The 25,433-nt window shown below is 38.4% G+C and overlaps 2 protein-coding genes across 3 annotated transcripts in view; both read right to left on the bottom strand.

The window, feature by feature from the left end:
- Positions 1–220: 220 nt before the first annotated feature.
- On the bottom strand, positions 221–6,057 carry klhl41.S (kelch like family member 41 S homeolog). Its single transcript, NM_001094854.2, is given in 6 exon segments — positions 221–459; positions 1,366–1,512; positions 1,783–1,968; positions 3,847–3,954; positions 4,037–4,194; positions 4,858–6,057. Coding segments are annotated over 6 exon segments (1,821 nt in total). The 5' UTR covers positions 5,968–6,057; the 3' UTR covers positions 221–347.
- A 10,782-nt stretch (positions 6,058–16,839) lies between these two features.
- Positions 16,840–25,433, bottom strand: part of LOC108702985 (collagen alpha-1(XXVIII) chain) — a 54,037-nt gene continuing 45,443 nt past the window's right edge. For both annotated transcript variants that reach the window (XM_018238847.2, XM_018238848.2), the window contains exons 30-37: positions 25,044–25,079; positions 24,146–24,182; positions 22,032–22,589; positions 20,930–21,168; positions 20,328–20,436; positions 19,976–20,167; positions 19,372–19,563; positions 16,840–18,305 (exon numbers count right to left, since the gene is read on the bottom strand). In XM_018238847.2, the coding sequence (XP_018094336.1) occupies positions 18,298–18,305; positions 19,372–19,563; positions 19,976–20,167; positions 20,328–20,436; positions 20,930–21,168; positions 22,032–22,589; positions 24,146–24,182; positions 25,044–25,079 (1,371 nt within the window). In that variant the 3' untranslated portion in view covers positions 16,840–18,297. The remainder of the gene's footprint in view (positions 18,306–19,371; positions 19,564–19,975; positions 20,168–20,327; positions 20,437–20,929; positions 21,169–22,031; positions 22,590–24,145; positions 24,183–25,043; positions 25,080–25,433) is intronic.

The raw sequence follows: 25,433 nt of genomic DNA, 5'->3' as shown, positions 1-25,433 counted from the left end.
ATATACTTGCTATCCTAGTAATTTTTAACTTTGACATACCCAAGCCATAGTCTGTTTGGTGTGGTCTGGGCTGATTGGGCCCAGCTACAGGCGAAGTATTTACATAAACATGGATCTCCATTCCAGAGGGGTAAGAACTGTGGGCCCTTTGGGGTGGGGATCCTACTATTTGTTGGGGGTTACAGCTGTAAATGTACAATTACTTTTAAAAATCCATACACAGTTAAGTTTTTATTAATTTAACTATAAATGTCTGTACAATTTTTTGTTATTTTAAATTTTTTTACACAAGTAGCAGAGGTGAGTAAAAAGTTGAGCATGTGACCCAACATCGCAGCATCACAGCCTTATAACTTGGTTAGTTTGAAAATGTTAAGACGTGTGTCTAAGCAAGTGGCTCCTCCAGCGTATCGGAGCTCCTTCAGCATCCCGCTCCATTCCTTCTTATCATCTTCATACCTGTAAAGAAGAGGACAGAGATATTGGTAACGAAGGCCAAAGGGTATAATTAATTACAAATATGAATAATAAAAGATTAAAGTATACAGGGCAGCATGACTAAAATGCCAATATGCCCTCAACTGTCCTTAGTTACCCATGCTATGGAGAGTGCCAGTAGCATCCATATTGGACTGACCACTCTTCTGTAGTTTCCATGCCATGCCCTATTTGGGCTACTAGAGCTTGCATCCTTCTGGCTTCGCATAATGTAAAATAATAGTGATAGGCTCCATGTGGGGTTGTTTTGATATTTTAATATGATGCAATAAAAATATTTTTTATCGAAAAGCATGCATATAGAAATTTTATGAGTATCAGAAAAACAAAGGGCCCAGTAGGACAGGAAAAGAGGATGATGTGGATTATCAGGTAGTTTCAGTCTAGTCATTAGTTGGGGGACCTAAAAGAATTCCCCTTACATATCATGCCCCAAAGGCATGATATGTAAGGGAAATTCTTTCTCCACATGGAGCCTATCACGTTTCATGCTTACGTAGCGCTTAGGCAATCCCTCTAGCATGCCAAAATTTGATACAAATTATATATAGGTCTGTATCCAAGGCTTTTTGTATGTGTTGGACTGTTTTTCTCAGCCTCTCCCCCCCCCCTAGCATTTACTCCACTGGTGATAATGAGCTTGTGGCTCGCTGTTTAACCAAGGCTGAAATGCCATGGTGAGCCTGTAATACCTGCTCAGAACCCTAGTGAATTGTATCTACAGTAAATACTGACCTGCTGCCTAACTTCTTTTTACACTGACTGGAGTTTCCCAGGCCAGTCAGATGAATAGTATTTATGACGGCCCATTTAAACCCATCTTTAGGATCCAGTGTAGTCTGCAGTGTGATATTATAATAAACTTACTTCCAAACATCAGTAACTTCAGTAGGTGCAAACTCCTTCGATTCCAGCTCAATCATCGCAAATCCTCCCACAGCATATAGTGACCCACCAACACTGACCAAGTTAATGGAACTTCTCTCCTGGGGGAATTCTGCAAGTGTTTCCCACCTTTAAAAAACAAACAATAATACTTTATACAATTTACTTAGAAACATTTATTTCTCTGAAGTTAAACAGAGTTATTGTTTCTTTTAAAAATCATAAAATATTAGAAAAAAAAACCTTGTTTAGGTCCAGACTGGGGTTCATAATAGGTTCTAGCATTTCTAGTACACATAGGACCAAACAGACCCACACCAGCCCAATAAATAGTGACTGTACAGAATCCTGCAGATTGCCAGTGTAGTATATCCTGATCTGTAGCACTGTAGTCCTTACTTGTTAGCTGCAATATCATAGGCTTCCACTGTTGCAGTCAGGCCTTCTTCTGTGACACCTCCAGCAACAAATATCTTCCCTTTGTGCATAGCGACCCCAAACATGGAACGGGAAGTTCTCATGGGTGGCAGGTCATTCCATTCCCCTTTCTTTGGGTTGAATACAAACATTCTGCCAGTGCATTTCCTGTATCAGAGAATAGAAGGGATGACTAAAAAGCAGAGTGACTACTGCACAAACTGGAGAGAAAGAGTTTTTATATAAACCTAAGCAAAATGTTCCGTGAAGATAGGGGCCACCAAGCCAGTTAAGAAAGTAATGAATGAAGTCATATTGTGGTGAAAAAAGTGAAAAATTTGTCAACGTTTCAACATTTACGGTTCCTGGGACCTTCTCAAGACTTAACAACAGAGACCAAAACTGCCAATACATTTTTCACTTTTCTCACCTCAATATTAAGTCTAGGAGTTCGCTCATTAATGTTACATTCGTCTATACTTCATGTGACAACACCCTGGCATGAACTGATTGTTTTGTAGAAGAGCACCATGCATGTGGACTGATTCACAAGCAGTCTACTTATGTATATGTATGTATTTGTGTATGTATGTCTGCTCAGGCATATTAATTTAATCTGGCCTTTCAACATGCTGTATGAGATATTTTTGGCCATATACGCATCACACATGCACACAAAATTGCATTATTGGCAGGGGGTAGTGCTGCTGCTTCTGTCAGACAGCTAGTTCATTCCAGTCCAGAAGCTCCCAGACCTATATAGAAGGCCATGGAATAGGAATTCCGGCTGGTGACAGGTGCAGTGAACCCAATCCAGTTTGACAACTTTCACCAGCTTTAACCATTTCAGCACTGGAACAGTGATTGTAAAGAAAAGCCATATGAATTTGATGAGTTTTTTTTTGGGGGGGGGGCTCTCATATACAGTCATACTTCATAATTCCCTCTTAAAGCAGAGATGTAAAACTTCTGAACCCACTGCTTATGCCACTATTAGAATCCATGTTTGGCTGAGGATGCTGGGAATTGTGGCGCATAAGTTCAAAGGAGCACTGAGTTTGGCAATCCCCTTAAAAAGGGTTTAAAGAACAACAACTGTATGTTCATTCTGTCCACATGTCTGCCTGTCACTTCCTGTTAAGTCACTTCCTCTTATATTACAGACCTGGAAAGTTTCAGTGGTGCACTAACACTCCTCAAGAGTGAAATTCAACCACTCTCCATTCATTTCTATGGGATTTTTAAAAGAGTATTTATCAATGGGTGAAAGTGAAAGATCATCCTTTGATAAATACACCTTTCAAAATCCCATAGAAATGAATGGAGAGTGGCGGAATTTCACTTTAGAGAACTGTGGCGACCTCTAACTTCACTCTTTGATAAATATACCCCAATGTGTACCCAAGTAGGGCTTTACCCCCTGAGGGAAACCAGATCCTTAACTGGAAGGCCATTTTTTGGGGGAGAATGCCTACTTTAACCCTTAGATATACTGTGCCAGCTTATACCAGCTTGAAGGTCAGTAAAACTGGAGGGGGGGGGGTGAACCCTGCTGTCTCGATATTCTTGGAACTATGGCTCAATGGGTGATAATGTGTTGTTTACATTTGTATCTGATTTTTTTATGAGCTAAGGCCCTAGCCTTACAGAGAGACTTACAATTAACTCAAAATAGTGATCTAGATCAGCAACTTTTCATGAATTTCTAACGGCCTTGCACTAAAAGTGTCAGAAGGAATTTGCAACTGAAACATTAAAGCAGTACTACGTCTATGTGTTCATGTATACATGTTCATATACATGAAACAATGAAAGTGGTCATTGTACGGTATGTTGCATTATACAAGGAGCCAAAACCAAACTAAAAAACACGAACAGTATGGCATGTAGAACACAAACAGTCCTACTAAAGGGTATAAAATGCTAATAAATTGTATTGGTATAATCTAGTTATTCTATTCTATTGAGATATCCCAACAAAGCACTGGGTTAGGTATTCCAAGATGAAGGGCAGACACATAGTGTTGAAAAAAAAAAAATACTTACTTGTCCTCTGTTTTGCCTCCCAGACAATATATTTGGCCATTGTGTGATACTGCAGAATGTCCATAGACCTTGACGGGGAGCTTCTTCACTTCTGTCCAAGCTACGGCCCTGAAAGGAGGTACTCAGATTAAATTCAGTTTGTATGATGACACCAGACTAGCACTGAGGTCTGAGACCATAAACAACATACTTGGTATCATAACAGAACACAGAATCTAGTGACTCTTCCGACTGCAGGTCCCTGCCAGCAATGACATAAACGCAGTCATCTGCCTCTCCCAGGCCGAACAGGCATCTCGCTGATGGGAGTGGGGGGAGTCCAATCCAGTCGCCAGCAATGCTGTCAAGCTGCAACACAGCAAAGAATAAAGTTAACAGGGAGACCAAGAATATTTCTATATTTTCGAACAATTGATATCAACTATAGACTAATGCGGCAGTTTATAAGGGGCAGCCGTAGCAATTGCAAGGCCAAGGGCACTGGAATGACCTTTTTTAACTAAAGTAGAAATGTCAAACCAACTGCATATCATTTTCTAAATAACATTATTTAAGTATATTATATTAATGATACATTGTTTTTAGGCTTATGCACCCTACAGCAATGTTTATCAAGAAAAGCCTAACCTTCCAGTCCATAAGTGAATTTACCAGTGCACTATATGTGAAAAGCAACTCCCATCCTGCTAATGTACAATCCTATACTTTATTTTGATTCCATAGTCTCCTTTTGTTCAGACTTAGTCAAAGGTTATCAAGGTTTTCTGGGGGTTATAGTCCATCATGTGGAGGATATTTAGTATATTATCACTGATATCAGTGAGGCTTTTTGCATTACGAAGTTCAATTTCCATTGTCTGCTCATGTATGGGGAGCCTGCATAGGCAGGTTGCTAAAACAAGTATCTGGTTGGCTTCCCCTGGTATTCATTTTGGACACACTGGACACCCTACACCAATAAATGATAGATGTCTTGTGCAGTAAATTAACAAAATACTAAATGGGACATACCTGAAAGAAATATGAATGTAATGGCTGATCTTTGTTCTCCTCGTCCACATAGAGGCCACCAATGACGTAGACTTGGTTGGATTTGGTGACTATGCTGGAATGGTTTCTTGGAATCTGTTCCGACAGTCCGACCAAGAAGCACTCGTTTTCAAGGGGGTCATAAGCCACAGCTGCAGTGTCGCTAACTAAAAGCATCATATCTTTGACAAACATACCATGTCTGGGAATGTCATTCAGATACCCAGGGAGTAAATCTTCATCTCCAATGTCACCATCTGCTCCTTCTTTGCCCGAATTCTCTTTGCCTTTGGAACCTTCAGGAAGTTTTCCGGCAAAGGCATCCTTAATGACGTTAACTTTTTTAACTATGTCAGGATTGGCTTTGATTAGGTCATGCTTTTCTACCTGATCGATAAAATATTTTTCAGGCATCAAGCGGAATCGAATGCAGTCGAAGATATCATTGAGGCTATTTGCTTTGTTTTCCTTGTCTGTTTGAACCCATTTCATTACTGCCTCAAACACCAGTTCTTCCTTTTCCACATTCACGGTATCACTGGAAAGGACTGCAATAAACTCATGTGGTGCAAGCTGAAGGAAGTCTTCTTCATTGCAGATCTGCATGAAACGATCACAGATATAATCACGGGCGGTAACAGCCAGGCGTGGACAATCTAGAAGAAGGCCCAACCTAAAAATGGCCAAACAATTTGAGGGAGAAAGCCTTCTCTGAAGATATGTTACACACACTGTGAAAACAGAAGGGATTTGGAAGCGACTGGCCAAAGCAAAAATATCTTGCACATTGCTGTCGCTAAGATCAATATCAGCAGAATAGAGATATTTAAGGATGGCTTCCATTGTGCTTGGATCAACATTTTCTAATTCCATGTTTTTTTTCTTCTCCTCAGTTTCATCGGATAGGAAGAACTCCCGAAAAAAAGGGCTGCAGGCAGCAAGGATCAGCCTGTGGCATGGAAGACTTTTGTTGCCAGCCTTTAAGAAACAATCTATGAATTCGTTTTCATCAAGAAGCTCCTTCAGGCCATCCTGAAGAAGAGTCGACTGGTAAAGCCTGAGTTCATCCTTCATCTCCCCGGTGGGATCCATTTTCTTGTTGTTGCCTGTAGAGCAGGGGTTTGCTGGAAAAATGGAGAGGCCTCTGCTTCTATCAGCTCCCAAGGCAAAAGCTAAAAGGGCTGATCTGTGAACATGACAAGCTTAAAGTCTTTGCAATTTAAGCCTGCCAGCTAAATATAGGCGCAGGCTCTTACAATATGGAATTCAGTTTGGCCAATTTGGAAAGTGGGATTGCTCCTGCAGCTGTCACAGATTGAAGGAAACAACTGTAGATTTTAGCTGCTAGGGAGACAGCTTTGTCACTATAGAATTGGTCACTACAAAAGGTTCAATTGCAAAAATTCTAATTAGAAAACTGAATAAAAAGATCTGTAGATTATCTGTATTTTTGGTAGCAATTTGCACTACACAAAGAATAAAATGTTGTAGATCTTTTTAATGAATTGTAGAAACTGCTCTGCCTTACAATTTGGATTTGCAGGGTCCCTAATGCAGGAGTGCCTGTAATATGATTTGATGATTATGGGCCAATGAAAAAAAAGAAACATTTAAAATTATTTCTGAGATCCATATTTATTTTTTATTTTAAAGTATCCCATAGATTTATAGGTCACTTGTAGTATAAATAAAACAAACCAGCTGCCATTCAGAAACAGCAATGGGCAGAACTATGGATATGGTGCATGGAGTCATTTCAGATGTTGCACCGGTGCATTTTTTCATTTATTCAAAACATGGCACCAGAACTCCCCCAAAAAGGCAATTTTAAAGTGAGTGTCTTCTGGAATCCAGTGTGGAAGCATAACAATGTAAAATAATGTTGTCTTTATGCAGTTCCCAGTGCCTTCAATGGTGGGTGTTTGGGGGGTGGGGTGGTATTTTGATACGCAAATCTTGCCATGTGGGTAGATAAAAGCTGCTGAACACCTTGGGACTGCATGCCTGACCAATAAAAGGTCTGCATTTTGGTAACGTGGCCAAACAACTGGATATTTAAATGTATGGCACAAACTACAGAAAAAGAAACTACGACTCCCAGAATTCCCAGATGGCCCACTGGGGTGAGAGCGTGAGAGCAGAAGTTTAACAGCTGTAGTGTATATGATGCACATGACTGATCTTGACTGTTTTTACATAGTTTTCTTTTTTTGACTCATGAAAAAGTTCAACGTCAGAAGCAGAAATAAGTCTAATTTGGCCTTGCTTTTCATGTGACATCTCATCTTATGGTAACAGTGTGACTAAAGTAAGCATGGCAAAGCCTAAAATAAAAGTTCCAGATCTAGTTCAAGAAAGTGTAACCAGTTTTGTATCCTGCAAGATATTGTTGAATAGAACAAGCGTAAAGGTTTCCATGTGGAAGCAGCATTACCTAAAAATACTGATACAGTTTGTCAGCTGCTAAAACAACAGCTGACCAGGGATCTCAGCTGACGCTTATTCCATGTATAGCTCTTAAAGCGTTAAGATAGTCAGTGCTCTGAATGCATCGCAGCTGCATTACACTTGCTGTAACAATATAAATGACTTAATTTGCTCCACTTGGCACACGTAACATCCTAAAGGTCCTGTGAGTCAGAGAGTGTCTCAAACATAGTACATTCTACACAATTCCTACATAATCCCACTGCCCAGTGTTCCAGAGCACAGAATGTTCTACTAGGACAAGGAACTTACCTTGGCTGTAACAACCTAGCAGTGGCACTTGAGAACCTTGCCTGAGTATAATTTCCTAGGCGCTGGCCCCTCCAATATGTGTGGGCACTTCTATGTCTCCTGTGATTTGCACCCCAACTGTCCTTATTAGGCCCCCTGTTCCCCTTTCTATAGTTACACCACTGTATAGACCAGTGCCGTCCAAATATAAAAGTCTGCCTGCTGTGACTGCTTAGGCTCCGGACACATGTGGATATTTGCAGTGTTTTCAGCGATGTTTGCTTTGCTTTTTTTAAAAAAAAAAACAGACAGCTGCATAAATATGCTAGTGGTTTCAATCTTCGGCAATGGCATGCTACGTTTGAGTATTTACAAGGTGGTCAGCTTCAAACTCCTGCATTGTTCACACCTGTAATCCCCCATGTACTATTCAAACCTCAGGCCCAGACTGTAAGGGACTTCATTATTCCCCTGAGACAAACTTCTGGAAGGGCACCAGCTTTGTCTCACTGTGTGTAGCACACTTTGATCTTAGAGTGGTCCTGATAGGTTCCCCTGTCTACCCTATTTTGCCTGTGTGCCATATTCTGCCTTCCCTATGCTTCCGGTGTGTGCCATACTCAGCCAATTGCCTTCTCGTGTGTGCCATACTCAGCCTACCTATGTGTGCCGTACTCAGCCTCCCTGTGTGTATCGTACTCTGCTTACTTGTGTCATACTCTTCCTGTCCATATGCTCCCTGCGTGTGCACCATATTCTGCCTGCCTGGCAGTTGATGTGCTATCCACATGGGAGGAGAAGGTAAATGGATTTAAGGGTGTCTTAGTATAACTTAATTAACCATTTTTTCATATGAGTGATCTGTGATATCCCTGCAGCAAGCACCAACCATTTGTTTTTTTGGTGTGCTACCTCAACTAATGTCATAAAAGGTCTTTTGGTAAAATATGTGTATTTTAAAAACAGGGAGTGACTGCCTTCCATTATCGGCCCTCCACGATGTGGGCCAGAAAAAGCCTGACCCTCAGTACCACAGTGGACAGCACTGGTATAGACCATTCTGAAAGCTGAGCAAAGGTTGCATTTGGAGAGCTCCATACTTTTAACCCTTTAAAATAACAGGGCAGTGATACAATCACAGATTAGACATGGAGTGTCAGGATTTATGAATTTCCCTCCATTTGTACATTATATACTTTATGGTATGATTAATTGCCCATTGCTTAGAATGCTGTTTGCTGAATCCCCCTTTGTGCTTGGGCAAATGCATGTACAGTACAGAACTTTTTTCTAAAATTTCTGTACTATACCCTCCTAGAATGGGCACAGGGGAAACACACTGGCAGTAGGAAGCGAATTGGGTGATGTTAATACAGTTTGTCTGTACGTTCAAAAACCTGGGGAAGAATTCTTAAAAGTGAAGTAAACTAAAACTGAAGGAAGAAATATTATTGGAGCTAAACTGGAGTCAAAAGAACTTCATCTATTTGGTAAATACAGTCGTTTTGTACCCCAGTGAATTTACTGTAGAGTACCATGTCTCAACAGACAAATAGGTAAAACTTAAGCAAAGCTGAGTTTGATGTAAGATTTTTGGAGTTAAACATTTGAAATTGCTTTACTCCACTCTAAAGAACAAATCTATTCTGGTGCAGGGTGGCATCAAAAAAGTGTCATTAAGACATTTGCATAAACTAGCATTTTACTCAATTTCTTTCCAATATCATTTTGGTTAGATTGATATTGGAAAGAAATTGATAAGAAAAGACAACACATGAAACAAAGAATAGATATCAGGTAAAAACAAAGTATAAATAAAGCAGGAAGGCTTCCCATTTAGGATTCCATCAGTGTGACAGTTTTGTAGCACGTTACTAATAATTTATCTCCATGCTGGCTGGACTACAGTTCCCATCATACAATTATACAATGCTGAATAATGCTGGGAGTTGTGGTCCCAGGCCAAATCCTTAATACTCAACCAAATTCTAACCCTTATTGCCATCTAACTTTTAATTTGCAGATCCTTGGGGCTGAAAACCAATGACCAAAGCTTTCAATGGCAACAAATGTTTTTATGATGCCTGTCATTCTCTAAGGGTTCTGGGAATGTGCACATTTTCACCAGATGCATCAAAACAACTGCAGTCTGCACGCGTTTTGAGGAATCAGATGCAAGTTGCGAGTTAGGACTATGCCACTTCTGGAACTTCTGTTAAAATGGTGGTTGTATTCTGTGGTGGGTGAGCAATGGAGAGCAAAAGGTTGTGCCATATTTTTCATGCAGTGCTGCCTTGTGTTCAACAGTGCTACCATGGGAAAGAATCATAGTGGCAATATAACTATAGCGATAAGCAATACAGAAACACTTTGGAGTGCCAGGGAAGTAAATATTGTCAGTTGTGAGGAATAGGGATTATGTGTCCCCTGTGACCCACTCCCACAGAGAATAGCAGTCTGATTTTTAGATACTGCAAAGCATGCAGCCATATACTTTAGTCTTAATAATCTTTAGCTTAGGGATAAGCAACCTTTGGCACTTCAGCTGCTTCAGCGTTACAGCTCTCCAGTGACTCCATGATGACAGTCTGGGTTCAGTGACTAGTGGAGATCTTTGTCTCACTTAGCACTGTCAGAAGGTTAGCATTTTATTGCTCCCCCTGGAAAATCTTAAGCACATTGGTAATAAATAAATTAGGTGGAAGTGTGGTCTACCAGATTAGAATTTTTTATAGTGCAAAGATGCCTGTCTTGCAGTCTCACTGGCTATATTCAGACATTATATGCCCTTCTGAGAACAGCAGATTTTGCATGTACATAGGGACAGTTTCTATGAATACACAACATAAAATGTATTAGCAAAGACTGCTACAATTCTGCACTTCATGGTGATGTGTTTAGGATTTTCTGCAACTGTGCTTAGATCTCTAAACTCCATAAAAAATGCAGTCATCCTCCTATTACATCCCATAATCCCTGCAATGTTAAACCATACTTTTGTTTCTTTATTGCCAAGCCAAGCTCTTCAGAATACAACGGTTCCCGATCTTGTTGCCTGAATAAAGAGAGAGTTAGGGAAAGTTATTCAGGAGATAAACGGATATTTTATGGTAGATTAAAATAAATGGGGAAAAGGTACCCTACCTTATTCCCTCTGAATAAAGGCTTTTTAAGAGGCACATGCTAAATTCTGGACCAAGGTTTGTTCCAACTGTATATAAGTTTAGGGGGAAATACAACACTACTGTGAGCCAAAGTCTGGTTGACTTGCTACATGGAAAGCCAAAAGTACAAAAAACACCCTAATAAACAATAAACTTTCAGATCCCAGATTTACCATTACTGTCTGGGCACAGTACATTCTTGTATAATTCCTGGCAAAATATGAATACCTAGAAAAATTATTTACCACAAATGCATCAGTGTGTTCATCAGCTTCTATTTCTTGAACCTGCTCTATAGTTAATTCTTCAAGGGCCTGAGGCTAATGAAAACCAAGTCAGGATTAGGAAGAAATGCACGTTTCCTCTTTTGCCAAAATTATTTTACAAAAAAATAACATACAATCAATACAAAAATTAAAAGAATCTTATCATAATTTTTATGGTGTAGTTTTTATCACTTAATTACTTGTGTACATTGCAAGTAATTAATTCTAACATTTAAAATGTTATTCTTGCATCAATAAGAGTATTTTTCTTTAGTTGTAATATTGGTGCTTAGGCAGCAATCTCAGATAATTGTACCTTAACCTGTGCTTTAAGAAACATACCAGCATGTCACAATGGAACTGCTTTCAGATAAGCTATTGTTTCTCCTACTCAATGTAACTGAGGAGTCGTGAGTGGGTTTGGGTGACCATTACTCAACAAATGCCATTTTCAACTACCACTAGGTGCATTTGTGAGAATGCAGGTGTCAGGGAGCTATTATCTGGTTACATTCCTAAGTCACATGACTGAGGGCACCTGAGAAACTAAGAACATGTTTAGCCCCATGTGAAATTTCAAAATTAAATATAAAAAAATTATGTTTGCTCTTTTGAAAAACTGGTTCTTCTGTAATATGCTCATTTCCCCTAGATACTCTGGCATGCTCAATGTAGTCGAATACATTCAGAGGAATGGACACAGTTAGAAAATGTTGGTAAATTGGAAAAATTAGTAAATTAGTAGAAATACTTCGGAATTCGCAAGTTAGTAAATCTGACCATAAATGTGACACAAGCACAAATATGCTACACCTACTGACAGGTGAACATGGCAAAATGAAAACTTTCTCTTGCGATAATAACATTACCTTTTCCTCCATCTCATACTCTACTCCAAATATGGGGCTTGCAGAGTAGACCCTGTGCAATGAGTTTATTTCTTTCACTGAATCCTGTAGCTCCTCCACTGGATCAATTTTAAAGCCAAGGACGTATCCACCACTCTAAAAGCAAAAAAAATAAGTATGCTTAATATAAGTAATGTATTCTGCACCAAATAAAATGAAATATTAAGACATTACCTTTAGTGTTTTGGAGTGCAGAGACGTGTTGCTTTCCTCATGCATAGAGTGCTGACTGCATTATTCAACACTGTACTGGTGAGAGACAAGCAGGGGGAGACATGTAGGCACCCCCACTCAATTTGCACATCATTCAGAGGTGCAAGTCAGCGAACGGCAGTGGATGCAGCCCGCAACGACTACACCTTCTTATTTTTAAGCTGCAATGAACAGCAGAATGCAGCCTACACTGGGTTGCAGCTCTTGCGTCCCTTAGCGCTCTAGACACTGCACCCTGGGGTAAATAACCCCCTCTCTTCATAACCGTCCATAGGACTTCCCTGAACACTCATTCAACCTGTGCGCATTAAACTTAAATTGGAACAATTATCATGGGGTGCAAGTGCTAGAGTGCTACGGAGTGCTATAGCATGATCAGTAGTGCTCACTTTGCAAGCACTTGTGCCCTGAGGGTAATGCAAATGTTGTTTAGCACTTATATTTTATTTACGGTACCCATTTAGGTTTAGAAAGCAGAGGCTGAATTTCTGGAAAGTCTATGAAAGTATAGGTGGTAAGGACATATAGGGCAGGCGTTAAGGACAGGCCCCATACTTACTGTCCTGAAGTTCCGAGACAGGTAGGAGGTGGGAACACCTACATGCCTCTCCTTCCCAGCCCTTCACCAATTGCTGTCTAACAGTCAGTATTCATGGAGGAAGCAGCAATGGTCTGCTTTCCAAAATACAATTTTCACACAAAAGAATGGAGTGCATAGTGTTTTTTTTTTTTGCACTGCATTTAATAAATGACCCCTCTAGAGAACTGTATGTATGTACAGTATGTAAGATTGTTAATTCCAAAAATCATACATTCTACATCTACACATCTTTATGAACATGCCTCTTTGTTATTGTGTTTATGAATGGTAGAAGTCATGCACAGTTATATCAATAGGCATCATTAGGCATTCTTGATTTACATTTTTTCTTTTCCAATGGATGCTCCTGCAACATAGATTCCCTCTGTTTATACAATTCATGCCCATATTGGAAGGTATAAAACATAATTTAGCATGTTGGTAAATCAACCCATTTGTATACAGTAGCTGTGTTGAATGTTCTTCAAAATTGTACAAAACTGAGTGTACTATTGTGTGATACCACAGCAATCAAGTTTGCATTTTTATAGGTTAGCCCACCCATACTAATGTGTTTCATGTTAAAAGCAGGGCCGTCATCAAGGGAAAACGGGGGATACAGTTGTCCTGGGCCTAAAGGGGAGCCCGGCTGTGCTGCACTTTCTGAATTAGCCAGGTCCCCTTTAAGAGCATAAGAGCGGAACCTGTGTGTAGCTGTGATGTCCCAAAGCTGCAAAAAGACCCGAAGCCACAAAAGGAGCCAAAGTCATAAAAAGAAAACTGAAGAAGCTGCCACCACCGAAGACAAGGAAGAAGAACCTAAGGTAAGCTCTACTGAACATCAAGATTTTTTTATTTCATGAAACCCCCGGCCACCAATGTATTATTTGAATCCTCTCTAGGCCGCTGGGCACTAATGGTTTTTTTTTTCAATATTATATGGGGCCCCTGACAACAAATGTTTTTTTTTTACTTGTAAGGGGAGGGGCTGTTTTTGTAAATTTTCTTTGGGGCCACTGACTACCAACTGTATTTTTAACTTGTAAGAGGGGGACTTGGTCACCATTGTTTAAAAAAAATTCTCTGCCCATCTACATTTTTTTTACCTTGTAGGGGGGGACTGGCTACCAATGGGGGGTTTCTAACCTGTAAGGGGGCCTGGCCACCAATTACAGTTTAGAACTTTTATGGGGGGCCTCGACCACCAATTGTTTTTTTTTCTAACTTGTAGGGGGGACCGAGGCCACCAATGTTTTTTTTTTAAACTTGAAGCGGGAGCCTGGCCACCACAGAAGTTTTGTTTTTAACTTTTTGTTTTTAACTTTTTTTTAGCATTCATGTTGTAGCGCCTGTGTTTGTTTGGCTTTTTTACTGTGGGACAGGGCCTGTGGTGATGGGCCAGGGGCTCAAGAAAATGCTGTCATATGGTGCACCGTGATTGCTGATGGTGGCCCTGTTTAAAAGGGTTGCATTCCCGAGGGAGTACTCAAAACCAGAGCTGAGCCACATAGTATTGGACTAAAGATAGAACTGAGAAATTAAACTAAATACTTGAAAACTTTCAGAAACACATTTTACCTGCGTGCAGCGATAACAGAAGTAAACAGTTTAGGACTCCCATGTACAAGATTTGTAAAGATAAATTCAAAGCGAGTGTTGTTGCATTTTGTTAAGATGTATAGTGCTTCAGTCTGACCGCGTAATTTTTGTTGGGGACATAAGGTTAACCACTTAGGGTACTGTATTGATGTAATACTTAAATTGTTAATGTCTTGTTTAAGCAGTCCTGGTAATTATGTTTACAATACAGTTGTAGCCAATAGCTGAAAAAGATAAAAAAAGACAAGTCATATACAAGACAATTCATCAGAAAGCCAAGTTGTTATAAAAAGGCTGCAGGTGCTGGGTTTAACCCATGCCTGTCTGCATAAACTACTTCAAAAAGTCATATTTGTCCAAACAATCTTGCTGATATTTAGCCTACCCAATGGGTTTAATTTGTGGGCTGAACTATGAACTCTGTTGAATAAGAGAGGATGCTGCAAATCATAGTGATGTGTACTGTGTCATCATACAGAAACCAGACAGCTCTATAATGGAGATGGAGATCCCTCAACTGACAACATACTGTAAAGTCACTGCAGCTCCAGAATGAGTAAAAAATGAATATATAATATAATGTGTAAGTGATTTCAGGAGGGGTGTCCATATACTTCTGGCCATATAATATACTTTGGAACAGATAGCCTCCGGTCTCAATATAACCTGAGGGAGTCTGTGATGTGAACACAGATAAAAGAGACCTAGCTGCTGTGTCTACAGCCAATTAAACTACTGCCAAGGTAAGACCACTTCCATTGACCACAGATCAAACAGCTTTTTAATCAGAAAACAAAAGTTCACCTAATGTCTTTAAAGCATCGAATAAATCTTGCAATGGTAATTTTAATTTAATAATTCACTGTCAGTGGGAGGTCAACAGCAGCAAAAAAGGTGGCAGGAGCTTGGGGATTAGAATCATACCTGCCAGATGGACATTCTGGGGTTTACTGCAACTAAAATAAATAGACCAGTAAATACCCATACCATGTACTGGTTTCTAGGGAACGAAGGACACTCAATATCACTGATCTGGCAAAGTATCTTTAAAGGGCACCTGTTGCTAAAGAATATAATCCCCAACCAAAAGTGCAGGCTAAAAGAGCCCACACTCTGTTTGCGAATAACAATTGTTTTTTTCTTTTAAAAGAAAGATGCCCCCACCAGTGCTAGGTCACCCGCACTGGGAGGGAACTCCTGGTTCAAGCAGCCATGTTGGGACACACGCATGCACATAATGTCTGAATGCCGCTACTAGCTCATTATCAGGGCTGGATTTACATAGTGGTCGCCCCTAGGCACACTGCCATTCGTCTCCCCTGTCCCTTTTCATCATCTGGACCAGAGCAATGGGAAATTAAAAAAATTATTGTATCTCCAGCGCATCCCCAGTGTTTTTGAACCAATGTGGGTGTGGTTGGGCAGCATGCCACCCCCCTAAAATCCTGCCGGCCTAGGTGGCCTTTCCACAAATCCGGGCCTGCATAGACAGCCTTATCATGTGAGTAGAATTGATTCTTCTCCATATACTTCTTCCCCTTCTGATTCTGAAATGAGCACTCTGGTTAGGGGTGGCGCTAGAGGTAGGCCCCTAGGCACACAAATTGGTTCTAATAATTCTATTAATATTACTACAAGCCCCCTTTTTTTGGGTTCCGTAACAAGATCAAGAACCAGGGGAGACCACATAAAAGAAGGGGCGGATGGAGACACCCATGGGAGAAACATACCCCCAAGGAAGCAGTGTTTAATCTTAGTTCTCTGACATTTAGCCCTATAGAAATGAGTGTTTTATCTAAAGGCCTTTCATTTGCACCCACTACTAAAACAGCCTGAAGTTTGCACTTGAATGTGTCATTTCTGGTCCGTATCTACTATGTATCTATGTAAGATAGACCATACTTTGAGTATGGTCTTTGACAGAAATTTTAAATACAAAAGTACAGAGCAGTGATCACAGTAATCACCAAATTGTGGGACTGGTTCAGTTACTGGTGTTGGGAAAATTCATACTTTTTTTCCTACGTACTCCTGGAAGCCCTTTTTTAAGGTAAATTAACATGGTTTGGTAAACACATACAGTATTTGCAGCCCCATTGTTCAAGAGCTACTGTATCAGTGTTTTCATATACCTGTAACCATGCTTGGAGGGACTCTGCCCAAATATTGGCTTTAAAATAGGGGATTAATCCAAAAAGAAACAGAAATCCACTGCAATAGAGGTATCATGACTTTGGCAAAGAATGTATGCATCAGTATTTCTTTGTTCTGTATCAATTGAGGCATGGAACATTTTTGGATGATCCTTTAATTTTTTTGGCAAGCATATTGCTTTTTAGTGTTTCCTGAAAACTAACCTTTTACTATGAATGACTTATATAATCTTCTGTTTGTTCTTTGCTGGTGATTGGTTATTCATTTGGGGATTCAGATTTAGAAAAAGTGAAAGCAACAAATGAAATTTTGTAAACAAGGGTGAACTTGAAATACATACAAAATGCATTAACCAATTAAACTGTTTTTAAACGTTTTTATTACATAAAACCAAAATATATAATACATAAAGAAATAAAACAGTGCTGATCCCAAGTCATTAACTTTCCAACAAATGTTTGTTATGCCATGAACACATACTACAGATTGTATCCTAATACTGTAAGTTTTTAGAATTTATTTACTTTAAAGACAAGAATCCACTAAATATTTAACCTCTGTATATTGATAGGACAATGAAACTAAACTGTACAGACATCTTAGAAAATACAAAAATACACAAAAGAGGAATTAATTTATAAAAGTGTTTTATATTCCAACATGTAATTTCTAGCATAAAAAATATAAAATTCAACAAAAAAAGACATACAAGTAATTAATTCTAGCTATATTGACTATAAATGCTGAAATATAGCTAATAAAATGGTACTACCTCAAATATGTGGTAGGGGGATTCCCCTTGGTTGTTTGCTCTGTGGCAATATACATACATTTTATTACAATAAACAGTGCAATTTACATCACATTTTATTGCCTTTCAAACTGAGAAAAAAATGCAGTCCAATGTTATAATCATATACAATTGAAAGTTGGAGGCATACAAATATAAAACCATTATTGAAAGTTAATAAATACCAACACATCACAGATCTCTTAAAGTTATATGCAATATTATTTTCAAATCTCTGATTTCTCTAATTTATAAAAGCAAAAATCTCAAATGTGTGCTTATTTAATAAACGTGACTACATTAAAACATAAAAAACAACTGGACCATGATGACATAATATTCTACTTGTTTTCGAAATCAGCAAAATTTTGAATAAATCTCAAAAACTCGAATTGAAAAAATAGCTTGAATTATGCTAGAACAACTCCCACTTCTGCATGAATTCACCAGCTTATAGACACCAGATTTTTTATCTGACTTTCTGCGCTTAATAAATGTGGAACATTTTGGAAACTTAAACCTGAATATGCATTTTTTGCCACTAATAATTCGGTAAAAAGTTCAATTCAAATGTTAGTAAATCTACCCCTTCATTGTTGTAAGCAAGGACCATCTTTCAGGACAGAAGCCTAATCCGTAAACTCTCAAGGTGTGTTTAAAATGGTATTAAATCTAGTATTATATACACCATGGTCATTAAGCCCACCCACAGGGCTCTGCTGCTGTATACACCAAAAGCCCTGATATATCCCATGACCAATGGAAAATTTAGTGAAAAAAACTGAAGAATCATGGGTCAAATAAGGTTGCCCCTAAAGTCTGTCCGTTGCGTTGTACCTGGTGTTTAGTATAAATAACGCCTATGATTTAAGGGAAAAAAAATGTAAAGGAACCTCAGGAGATTTTCAAATAAAACTGAAAATGTCAGCAATTCAACTGACAGTCAGTGCTTTTGCCATGTGTATATACATTCGAGCCCAAACACATTCATCCTTCATGAACAGGACCTGTCGCATCTGAAGAGTCTCCATTAGATATCTGAGAGAAATAAAGAGGAAGATTTATTTATTTTGCAATTAGGTTTTGCAAAAGTTGATCATGAAAAAATGATTCAACTGTGATGGTCAGAATATTTTCGTATGCAGCATATTTTGGGAAAAATGTATTTAGTAATATTTAGTCGTGCCAAAAAACGGAAAAAAACTTGATCACAACAAAAACCATAAATTTATCCAACTCCAAAAAAAAAAAATTATTCGAAATTTTCTGATTTTTTTGATTGATAAATTTTGAAAACTCTACTCCAGAATGTGAATTTGAAAAAAAAAAATGAGATTGTTATTTTTTAAGCAATTTTTTATAGGCAAATACAAATGTCAACTTAAAGGGGATGTAAAGGCAAAAAATAAAATGTAATTTTTACTTTCGTTAGTGAAAAAGAAACCTATCCCCGATATACTTCAGTTAAAAAAATTGTACAGTTTTATGAAAAACCCGACTGTATTCAGTGAAATTCCCCCGTCCCTTGACTTGCTCCAAATGCAGCGGATCTAAATCTCTAAATCGTTGCTGGCTGCTCTGCAGGAAAACAAACAAAATGGCCCGAGTTTTGCAGGACTGGGAGGGAAGGTGCAGGGGTTGAATAGTCCTGCATGTTGCATTTCGAAAATACAATTGTTTCCCTGCATAGCAGCTAAGGACCATCGGAAGTTTCCTATCAGCAGCAGTCAGAGAAAGTAAAATAAAGGGGGGAATTTCACTGCATACAATCAGTTTTTTATTTATTTCGCCTTTACATCCCCTTTAACATTAATACAGAAAATGGTGCCAGAGATGGAACGGGAGCTTAAAGAAATAGAGTATAAAAGGGATCTTAATTACAATGCTGAGGCATAAGATGAAGGTGGGGGGAGTAAAAGTGGAAAGCTATACAGCAACCCTATTCAACAAGGCAAAATAAATTAATTTGTTTGGCCGTACATGTTACTTATTATATGTATCACGTTCCAGTTGCGCATGAAAGACATGAGCATTGTTACATTCCCAAATCACTGACCCTTGGGTGTAAGGCTTAATGGTAGACTTCGAGGACTAATTTACTCACCTCCCTCTCTATTGAATACACAAGTTTTCTTGCACTCATCTTCAGCATCAAAACGATTGCTGTTTCCATTGCAGCCACCGTACCAAAACTGAGCGCAGGAATTGGCTTGTTTGTCGTAGTACCATTTAATGATGTATGTTCGGCATGGACCCTGGTCTAAAGTCAGAGCACAACGTGCATCCTGGATGAATTCTATAGGGAAAGAACACATTGTAGAATTGAGCATATTTTCCTGATATAATTTGGAGTTTTATAGAAAGGATACTTGAGATGGTTACTAAAAGACAAAAAGGCTTACGGTATTAAATAAATGTACCTTGCACCCACATATTTCTTCCTGCTGTGTAAAGGGTGGCACGCAAGCAGTCCCATAGATGCTTACATGCAAACCCAATGTTAGCATTATTATAGTAAACCAACCAGCATTATTATATTAACCAATCAAAGGTACATCTGGCACAAGGGAGTAGAGGGCAGCTGGCTGACAAATTTGCAAATCAAATCATGACTGCCTATCCCCTGTGTCCTAGTATGTTTATGTAAATATCTACATATTTAATCCAGTGATTTCTGTTCTCTATTTAGAAATTAGAATTAGGGTAACCTGTTTTAGGTACTGATGGCTCAATGGGCACCGAGAAACCCGATGGTGACAATATCACTGTCGATGTGGATTTAGAAGTTGATATGGGCTGTTTGGATGAGGAGGAAGATTGTGATGATGATGATGAAGATGATGACTGAGAAGATGAAGATGTTTGTGTGGAAGATGATATTACTGTTGAGGATGATATCGCTATGAAAACAGAAAAATAGAATAAAAAACATTTTTAAAAACAACTTTGTAGCACAAACAGTTGTGGTAAATAAATGGATTGAATAAACAAAGTAGTGTAAGTCAAGTCAGCTTGGTTAGTCCCTGTTCAACAAAATGTTTAGAATAGGAGATATTATACCTGTTCCTCTTGTATCCGAACCACCTGTAATATTTTCTGACTCCTCTTCATCATAGTCCTCCTCCTCCTCCTCTTCTTCCAGTTTAATTACTGTGATCTCTTCTCTTTTCTACAATGAATCACACTGCTTTACTCTTACAACAATAATGAGATTCTGCCATCTTTTATCTCATTTTCCTTTTGGCTACATGATGGCACATACATTTTACAATCGTATTGTGGCTAGAAACATGGCTGCATTATCTGGCAATTTCAGGGGCAAGCATTATTATATTGTGCAAATTAGGGTCTGATTTATCAAAATCCTTCTACAAGAAATCTCAAGTACCAGTTTTTGTATCTTTTTCTATAATTTTTGCCAGGTGCAAAATTTGTACTCTGTACAAATTATTTTTGTGAACTTTTCCAATAAATCTTCCACTAAATTCAGATCCTTAAGCAATGAGCTGTAACAGGGTTCCTTATAAGGGTGGAACATGCAGTGGCATTTCTTTATATAGTATATATGTATAGTATATATTGTATATGTGTGTGTGCATGTGCTTAAGTTAAAACTCACGTAACTGGAATATATATAAGAGAAAAAACTAAAGTTTTCTTACCGGTGAGGGCTGGGGTTGATGTGTCTCCTCTATATTTTTTATCTTCTCTTTTTCTTTTTCCAGTTCAAACTGTCTGTCATATAGATTGTACCTTTCTCTGTTGATCTGACTTACAAAGTGGGTGGAACTATGAGATCCCTTTTGCATGGCCACTGCATTTATTGTACTTCCAATCCTGTTGTATATAAGGGCTCCATTCTCATCTTCACAGAACTGGTTAACCAGTTTGGATTCCAGAGCTTTTATAATAGGAAAAAAAAAATAGAATGTTTGTAATTCAGCACCAAGCTCAGTTGTTTACATTCAAAAGCAATATTTTCATTTAATAATAAATTAGTTGAACTGATGGCGGTGGGGGAGTGTAATTTAATGATTTAGCATATTTTTGATGGAAAATAGATTTTCCAAACCAGAGAGGTTTCTTAAAGTAAGTGAGTTAAGCAAAGAACGCAATGATTAATTTACTAAAGCAGGAGCAGAATGCAAAAATGCACATTGTACACAATTCCAGACAGTGCATTATATGTAATAATGAAAGTGATGGCACATAGGTGGTTCATTGGCATTCACATGATTTCTCCTTGGTGGTGCACAGGGGCTAGGAGGAATGCCCTTGGCCACAAGATAAATAATGAACATTGCACTTCAGAGTGCTGATTATTGTTCCAGATAAGATAGCAAGGGAGCAGATTCACTCTTGCAGTTCAAGTGCAAGGAATATAGCAAGATAATGGGATTCCAGCTTTCCCTTCATAAATGAACCCTAGGATCAGGATGTTTAGAATATTCTCATGTGAATCATGAATTCCTTTTTCCAAAATAAACCCAGCATCCTTGTGGTATTAAGCAATGATCTCTAAAATTTCCTGCTCATCATCCTTTCTCTTAAGGCCTGAACTTTCATGGTTTTGCTTCTAAAACATGAACCTTTCTTGTGTTAGATAAATGAAACTGATTTACATGCCCCTGTAATATTTCAACTGAAACCTTTCTCATGCCACAATAGCTTGTACATTTGGGTACTAACACAGTAAGAATATAAGAAGAAATAAGGTATTGCCTTCTTAACCTAAACCATTGACGAAATGATGACTTGACATACCTGGGAGGGTGTTGAAATCATCAATCAGATACATGTGCTCACTATCAGGGTCTGAAGCAATCAGGTTTAGCTCCCGTAAGAAGTCGATTTGTGTAGCATCAGACGCATTAACAATTCCAATGGCATACATTTCAATGTTAGCAGCATGAGCCTCACGGACAGCAATGTCCAACTTCACTGCTTCTCTCTTGTCTGTCTGTCCATCTGTTAGTACAATGGCAACTTTTCGCACTCCTGTTCTAGCTCCAAAAAAGCCCTCCTGTGTTGCTTTACGTATAGCTGTGCCAGTGTACGTGCCCTCTCCCATATACATCATCTTCCTTATTGCTTGCTTTACATCTTGCTGAGTGGTGAACCTGTTCAGCCCAAACTCTAGGCGGACTTCTAAACTGTAGAGGACAAGTCCTATGCGAGTAGCATTTCTGCCCACTGTCACTCTGTCAACCAGAGCTGTGACAAAGTCTTTGATGATTTCAAAGTTTTCAGGACCAACACTCTCAGAGCTATCAATTACAAATACCAGCTCCATTGGGATCTCCTTGCACTTAACACCACAGCCTGAGATGAAAAAGAAAAGTTGAAAAATGTTGATTAAATTTTCAATGTGGCATTGTTCTTATACTTTCCAAACATTTCATAGTTATACAGTTAAGTTGGGTTGAAAAAAAGACCAAAGACTATCAAGTGAAACCCAGGGCACACACACACCAACCTCTCCATACACTCACATATACTGTATATACAATATCTATATTAATTGTAGATTTTAATATCACTATATACTTGGATATTATGCTTGTTCAAGAAATCATCCAAGCAATTCTTAAAGGCATTAACAGAATCAGCCCTCACAACAACATCCGGCAGTGGATTCCACAACCTCACTGTCCTCACTGTAAAAAAACACCTTCTGTTCTGTTCCTCTAGTCTAAAGAGGTAGCTTCTAGTGTGATGATCATTTTTATGGGAGAAAAGATCCCCCGCTATCTGTCTATAATGCCCTCTAATGTACTTATATAGATTGATCATGTCCCCTTGAAAGCATATTTTTTATAGTGAAAACAACCCCAACCTTGAAAGTCTACCCTCATAATTTAAATCCTCTATCCCCTTAACAAGTTTAGTTGCACATCTCTGCGCTCTCTCCAGCTCATTGATATCTTAAGGACTGGAGCCCAAAAATGCACTCCATACTCCAGGCAAGGCCTTACCTGGTACCTATAAAGAGGCAAAATCATATTTTCATCCCTTGAGTATATGCCCTTTCTCATGCAAGACAGAACTTTATTTGCCTTAGTAGCCAAAGAAGGACACTGCCCAGAATTAGACAACTTGTTATCTACAAAAACCCATAGATCCTTAAGGAAACTCCCAACACACTGCAATTTAGTGTTTAACTTTCATTTATATTATTTTTGCCAAAGTGCATAACCTTGCATTTATCAACATTGAACCTCATTTTCCAGTTTGCTGCCCAACTCTGCAAAGTGGCAGCATCCTGCATGGAACCTATAGTTCTGCACAATTTAATATCAGCAAAAATAGAAACAGTACTTTCAATGCCCACCTCCATTGATAAAAAAGCAAAGGACCAAGTACAGAACCCGGCTGTACTCCACTGACAACACTGGTCCAATTAGATAACGTTCCATTTACTGCCACTCTTTGTAATCTATGCTTTAGCCAGTTCTCTATCCAAATACTATGTTCCAGGCCAATATTTCTTCAACCAATTACATCTAAATCAGCCAATATATACAGCATACAAATTCTGGCATCCATTGTGATCATGGTTTAAGCATGGATTGAGATTGATTGACATTAGCGAAACATGTTGGGTAAAAATTAATATGTAATAGCAAAATTAGTCAGAATTGCTTAAAATTAGCTTACCACTATTTATTAGATTTGCTCCTTCTATAGGAATTTCTAGGTAGTTCTAGCAAGCTTGAAGTAATAACCTAAACCAATATTTATCACTATACCTCAATATATGTTGGTGGTGATTTTATATGACATTTCTAGAGATAGTGAAGGAAACTAACAGTTCTTATTAATTAATTTCTTATTAATTTGGTATTTCAGTTCATATTATTGTGAAGGGTTAAACTTACCACAGATTTCCTTAATCAACTTGATGATATCTTCTCTCTGTGTCAAATGATATAATACAGTAGATTATTTTTCACATTTCTGTATTTACAGTAGAAGACAAGCCATATACTGAGGTGTAATAGTTATTAATAACTAAACAACATAGAAGACTGGTTGAAAGCAGTGCATATGTGGTTTCTGCTGCTGACACATTTGGACCTGAAAACATTTAACTGAACCTAAGCAACAAGTGACTGTCCAGCCAGCTGGCCACAAACCTTCATATTACCTAGGTACCTATAGTAGGACTATAGCTAGGACTATAGAAATCAATTATACGGAAACCCATTATTCAAAAAGCTCCAAATTATGGAAAGGCCATCTCCCATAGACTCCATTTATCCAAATTATCCAATTTTTTAAAAATGATTTCCTTTTTCTCTGTAATATTATAAGAGTACTACGTAATTGATATAATTAATCCTTATTTGAAGCAAAACCAGCCTATTGAGTTTAATTTATGTTTACATGATTTTCTAGTAGGCTTAAGGTATGAAGATCAAAATTACAGAAAGATCAGTTATCTGGAAATCCCCAGATCCCATACTTGTACTGTGTTATAATCTCTTTATAAGAAGAGGATTAGACCTTTTAGTCATTTGGCCATGCTCCATCAAACAGAGCTGTAAATGTCACTTGCAGGGGCAACTGCTTAGGTTTCATATAGGCTGTACCAAGATATACAATACATTAATGTCTGTATTGGTATTCCCCACACACTTAGCATAATTCTGCAGGGAAAATGTTATTGCAGAGTAGCCCCTTTTAAGAGCAATGAAGTATTCAATCAAGTGTCCTTCCAGTCAGTTCACTAATCTCTGTATATCCTGCAATACAAGTGTAAATATGTCATTTTACCGTTAATCCAACTTCTCCCTTAGAGCCAGGTTTCCCCTGAAAGAAAGAATGATGAATGTCATAATTATAATTGATCTTTGTATTTTACCTCTCTCCAGCAACTGTAAACGTTATTAATCCCAAGGCTAGGCTTTTATTGGTGTTACTAATTTAATCACTTATCTTTCTATTCATGCCCTTTTTTGTTAATCTTCCAGTCTGCCATTCATACTACTGCCTAGTAACTATGGTAAATGGGACCCTAGCAACCATATAGAAATCCAAACTAGAGGACTGCAGAACAAAATATAATATTTAACGTTGTATTAGTATTCTGCTATTTACATTATACAAGCATATATTGCATGGAGAAACTCCATTTAAATATTGCAATGTATTTTGACTTTTATT

The sequence above is a fragment of the Xenopus laevis genome, chromosome 9_10S, assembly GCF_017654675.1.
Source record: "Xenopus laevis strain J_2021 chromosome 9_10S, Xenopus_laevis_v10.1, whole genome shotgun sequence".
NCBI classification, from domain to species: domain Eukaryota; kingdom Metazoa; phylum Chordata; class Amphibia; order Anura; family Pipidae; genus Xenopus; species Xenopus laevis.
This window is presented reverse-complemented; position numbering and strand designations above follow the sequence as displayed.